The sequence below is a fragment of the Parasteatoda tepidariorum genome, chromosome 2, assembly GCF_043381705.1.
Source record: "Parasteatoda tepidariorum isolate YZ-2023 chromosome 2, CAS_Ptep_4.0, whole genome shotgun sequence".
NCBI classification, from domain to species: Eukaryota; Metazoa; Arthropoda; class Arachnida; order Araneae; family Theridiidae; genus Parasteatoda; species Parasteatoda tepidariorum.
In genome coordinates, this window is record NC_092205.1 from 25,466,793 (window position 1) to 25,472,855 (window position 6,063).

Below are 6,063 nucleotides of genomic sequence, written 5' to 3' on the forward strand. Positions count from 1 at the left end.
ATATACACCCTTGTGCAAATTAATTGAAACAAACTCAATAAATTCAGAAAACTAAGAGAAAATGCTATTTCATTTAAATTTATGCAAACTCAAAAATTTTTAGTACATAATATAATCTCCACGACACTTTATTAACATTTGGACACGATTCGGCATGGATTCCACTAATTTTTTATAGTCATTTATAATATTTGTGTCCTTGTACCACACATGAATTAACACCGTGATTAGCTTCTCCATAGTTGTACAGTCCATATTTAATAGGCGCTTCTTGCATATGGCCCAGAGATTCTCAATTGGGTTGATATCCGGAGATTTCCCTGGCCATTCCAATGTCTCAATTTAATTATCAGACATGAATTTCTTGACAATTTTGGACGCATGGCATGGAGCTAAATCCTGTTGAAAAATCCCTGTTCCATCAGGGTATCGTTTCTTCAACTCTGGAACAACTTTTTTACCCAGAATAGTAATGTACTGCTCAGAACGCATCATACCGTCAATAGGCTGCAAANCGGTCTGGAGAGCAAATGTCGATAGAACTATGTATGTACGTCATAATGACGTTATACGGACCAAGGGAATCCACTAAATGAAGAATAGTTCATATATTGAGAGATAGATGGCGTATTTTGTGTAGCACAGACCCGGTAACTGTTGCTGCAAAGCTGAAAAATCATGCTGCATTCCAGAAAAAAGGAATGTGCCATTTTATTCGAAATTAAACTAGTAAACGTGTATAACATATTAATCATATATATATATATATATATATATAAAGTAAATTTTATCTAATAATATAGTTAAAAGCACGCCACTCAGAAGGTGGGAAAAAATGTTAACACCTGCTACTAAATTTTATCAATATTTATATTACATACATTGAATATTCTCTACTTATGCAGTATACTTTTTCTATTTAATAGGAATTAACACCATATTTCTCATCGAATCTTATGAAATGTCAGATTATCTCAAACAATAAATTTATGAGAAGGAAATATGACCATAATTTGGGCAATGTTTTTGGGTAATTAATGCGAAAGGAAAATAAAATTTTATTAAATAAATATTTCATAAAAACATAAAAGAATACTTAAATAATCCATAATTTGTTTTAAGAACGGATAAGTAAATATAAACTACTTACTTTGATTTCGTTTTATGTTATTAATAGTTTTTGTAATAAAATAGTCAGATTTCTTTCGCTGCTTTAATGGAGTTGTATCAAAACACTAAACTGTTTTATTCTAAAAATCTTCCCATCTAACATATATATTAGATCAAGGTGTAGAGCTTAAGTTCAAGCGTAGGTCCAGCCTAGAGGTCAAGGTGTAGGAAATATATCTACTCATAATTTATTGTAGTTTTCGAATTCGTGCCGTGCTTGGGTTTTTGATGTGTTCTAGAACGGTTGCTTGAAAACTTTATTGGAAGTCTAATTGTGATTTACGTGACGATAAGAATCATATTTTCTGTATAAAATAAATAAGAAATAGTTTATTAAAATTCAAGTGTTACCATTGTAGAGTATGCAAAATAAAATGCGGACCACCCTAAATTGTTTTATTGTCGGATCGTACGATTAATGAATTTCATAATTATATGTAAAATTGCTTAAGAGATTCTAGAGATATGGAGAAATACGCAAAAATTATAATTAACATTAAGGGGTCCAATGTTTCGATCGTTTTCCTGTCCGAATTGCTGAACATTTGTTTCCATATTGCGACTAACCCCTCCCCTATTTTGAAGACAAATCGGTTTTTAAAAAATGTATGCTTATTCAGAGAAAATACATTTTTATCTTTAATTTTGTAATTTCAAATATTATCTGCTCAAACTAACTAGCATATTTGAGGTCACCCTTTCAAATCATAAAGTCTGATTTCCAGTAAGTGAAAATCCGAGCATTAGATCAAAAATTATTCAGTGTGATCCGTTTTTTTTCTTTTTTTTTCGCACTGTAAAGTGTCCCAAAAAAAAGTTTGATTTCCTTTATATTAATTTTAATTTTTGCATTTTTTGCCATATCTCGAGAGCTTTTAACAGAATTAAAAAAATTTTGTACACAATTATAAAATTTGTTTACCAAAAAAATTGAAACAAAAAAAACAACTTTTAGTATCTATTATTTTGTATTATTTTATTTAAAAATCGTCGAACAAGAAAGTTATGTGGCAAAATGCAAAATAAGTTCTTGAAAAATTTAATTTGAAAATAAAAATCTTATGTATAATATGTCCTTATGCTCATGGAAATGTGAAAAAAAAGGATTATTGAGATTAAAAGAAGTTATTGAGATTGTAAGACTCAGTTTTATACATTTCCGTTGTTTTTACTGAATCTTGAGGATATATTAAATTTGCTAACTTCAGAGAAATGTTAAAATATGTAAAAAAATTGTTCAAATCTGAAGAATAAGAATATATTGTTGTTATTGGTATAAATGTCACTGGCGAATATCAGACAGCCTGCTTGAAGTAAACTTTGAAGTCAGAAGATACGCATTTTGCTCATTCCTCCAGTTTAATAAACCAAAGTTTTCAAATTTACATTCTGTCTAAGTTCGAGCTATTATAACAATAAAATCCTTATTAAATTATTTAAAAAATGTATTTCTGAATAAAACAGATACTTTTTAGTTTAATTTAAGTGCTTAACAAAATAATTTCAACGTATGTGCACCGAATCAAGGGTTTTATTAACATGATATTTAAAAATTTATGAAATCACACAGTATTAATTTTTAACAGATACAGATGGAATAGATAGACGCGTTATAAAGCTTTGTTAAACATAATATTTTACATTAATTTACTGAAAAAAACATTAAATAATGATTGAAATATTTACAAAAATTAAAAAGTTTTTCGAAAGGTTCCGCTCTAAAAACTAACAATTAGACTTTTCTTTTTAGTTTCGACTAGTATCCATATCTTGCATATCCCAGGCCACCTAAGATTCCATATCCACCATAAGCTCCTCCATATCCACCATAAGCTCCTCCATATCCACCATATGCTCCGCCATATCGACGACCTCCATACCCAGCTCCAACACCACCATATCCGTATCCAAGACCGTATCCTGCAGTTGCGGCAGGTACACCCAAGTATCCTTCACCACCAACGTATGGAGCATCGGAGGCGATGAGTACTGCGGCTGGGTTCTGGTTGGCGGTGCCTGGCTCATTGGTATGGACCTTGGCTCTGAATCCAGCTTTGTCAGCAACGTAGTTCACTTGTCTTTTGATTCCTCGGGCATCAGTGAACCCGTAGCTTCCGACAACGTGCTGTCCACCGGTTCCAGATTCTTCTCTGTGTTGTTCTCCGTGTTTGTCTTTGATGCTGTATCCGAATTTGTAGGGTTTGGGTGCATGGTGCTCATAAACAGGGTAGTGGCCTTCACCCATCTGGAAAAATTTTTTTGCATCAATACAAGGTACGAAATTTGCTAAATTTTAAAACGGAACAATTTTATATTTTTGCATAAGAATTTTTAATTCTTGAAGAAAGATGTTTTTGTTATAAAATTTTAATTTCTTAGTACGTTGTTCCCTTGAAGAAAGCTCATGAAATATTTAAAAACAAGTTGATTTCAAAAATGTGCAGAAAATTGGAAGATAGTATTGGAAAATGACTGATATATATTATTAGAGATTATTTATAATTTATTACGAAAATGCTCGGCGTTTCTATTGGTATGGAATTGAAGACAAACTTTGCAATAATCTGGTGATTTTGTTGTTAGTTTTAGCCTAATATTAAGAAGTTGATAACAATAAGGAAAAAAATATGGTCAAAATTACAATAATATGGTAAAATTTACCGTATATTTGGTCAATGGAAACACCTAAAAGCTCGGTAACTTTCACCGAAGCGCTTTTGATAAATTTTACAATAAAATAGGGTTATATAATATGCGATAAAATTTGGTAAATTTAGCAAAATTCGATTATTTTATAATGATACCTTAGAGCATGGTATGAAAACCATTCATTCGGTTAGATTTACTTTTAAGTTTTGCATTTCTCACTAAACGTGTGGTAATAAGAGCTATAATTTTAAAAAAGCATTATTTTCGTTACTATATAAATGGAAATATTGCCGAATGAATGGTTTAAATACTTTATATTTTTATTTTATTAACCAGAATAATGGGTATTTCTTTCCAGAAATGTCATTACCGTACATAAAGGTAAAATAAAAAATGTTGTACAAAAATGAATACTGCTTTTATACAGAAATCTCATAACACGAAAACATTTTAAAATTGTGTGCAAATTACTAAGCGTTCAGAGGCTCAAGCAGAATGCGATGGAAAATATATGATTTATAATTAAATACTATTATTTTTTAAGAAACTGCGTTTTATTTCTTTTGGTTACAATGCTGATGTTTTGAAATCATCTGAAATTTTCAATATACTTGTATGTTTGAATCTATTATAAGAAATAAATTGCTTATAATTGTTTTACTCTGAAATCTTAGATCCTAAAATATATATTAAACTTGATAACAGTAAACTAAAATCAACCTTTAAATGAGATAAAAAAAAATTACTTACGTAACCCAAATGGGCTAAAGACAAGCCACAGAATGCAAAGAGAAGAACACACTAAAAAAAAGGCAATACATTTTATTTGGATACTTGGATTTGAGTTCATTCGTAAACAAAGGATGCAAAATTTTAGAACAATAAATTTGGAAACATAAATGGTTGTGTCAACTTCAAATAAACCTCATATAAACCTCAAAACAATCTCAAATAAATCTCAAAAACACCTTAATTTTTGTAAGGGTTTATTCGTACTTAAAAATACTTCATTTGATTAAACCTAATTATTACAATGATTATTTTATTATTAGTTATGTCTGTTATTTATTACAGCTCTTTTGAAATAAAGTAACTGTAAGAAAAACTATTGCAATATTAACTTCTTTTCCTTGTGTTTCTCAGTACACGCGTGTTTTTTAACCGCAACATGAAATATTAGTCTTCAATTTCTGCATAAAAAAATATTTATACATCTTCAACACACACAGTTTTATGCTTGATAAAATTGCGTGATAAGGAATAAAGCAAAATGTTTGTCGTTATAAATTTTTACTAAAATAAATTGTCTAAAATAAACTAATTAATATGAAATAAACTAAATAACAATAATGAAATGAATCAAGTAGTTGAAGTGAAATAAAATTTAACCCATTCATGGTTCAGTAAGTAAAAAGTCACATTTTGACCCTCAGTTCTTCTCCTCATAGCAATTATGTACATCATTTGTCCATATACTTCGATAAAGAAATAGTGTATAGAGAAGAAACATTCTCCAAATTTTGCTCATTCGCTAAACCGCTAAGTATTTTAAAGTATATGGCTTTTAAAAAAAAACGATAATTCAGAAAGGGTTAAGGTGTTGCACACGGTATTTGCATTAACATTGAAATTGTAACATAATTATTTGAATAGTTTTAATAAATAATATTTGTCAAAATTCATTCAAAAAGTTAAAATAGTTGGTTTTGCAAAATTCAATTCTTAAAGCATTTTTGCGACCTAATTTTAACAACAAATTTATTTAGATGCATAAAGATAGTTTTTACTCAAAGCTTACCTGTGAGATCATAGCTAAGTTATTTTGTTGACGGTTGTGCTATACTAAAGGAGTAAACCTTTCTTTTTATACGTTATAAAGGCATGGAATGTATTGGAACTATTTAGAGTAAAATGCTATGCATGATTAGTAAATGATTACGTTTTTAACTTATGTCGTTCGGAATTGCCCGGGGGTCTTTTGTTGCAGAAAATTTTAATTCAAGGTTAATGTATAATGTTTTCACTATCGAATGAAGTTTGTTATTCGAGGAATTAACGATCATATGTGATAACAAAATAAGTACTGATGATTGAATTGATATTTAGAAAAATACAACGCTCTAAATGCAAAGAAAAATATACTTTGGTATTTTTCAATTATAAAAATCAGTTACTAAGAAAAATCTGTTAGTTTATCGGAATTATATTTGTACTGAAATACAAAATTAAAAAAAAAGTAGTTTG

The 6,063-nt window shown here is 29.2% G+C and overlaps 1 protein-coding gene across 1 annotated transcript; it reads right to left on the reverse strand.

The window, feature by feature from the left end:
* Window positions 1-2,681: 2,681 nt before the first annotated feature.
* On the reverse strand, window positions 2,682-5,711 carry LOC107456632 (cuticle protein 14-like). The gene is made up of 3 exons (XM_016074581.3): window positions 5,618-5,711; window positions 4,570-4,620; window positions 2,682-3,415 (listed from the first exon to the last, which is right to left on the reverse strand). The coding sequence occupies exons 1-3, from the start codon at window positions 5,627-5,629 to the stop codon at window positions 2,927-2,929; spliced, it is 552 nt and encodes a 183-aa protein (XP_015930067.2). The 5' UTR covers window positions 5,630-5,711; the 3' UTR covers window positions 2,682-2,926.
* Window positions 5,712-6,063: the final 352 nt, after the last annotated feature.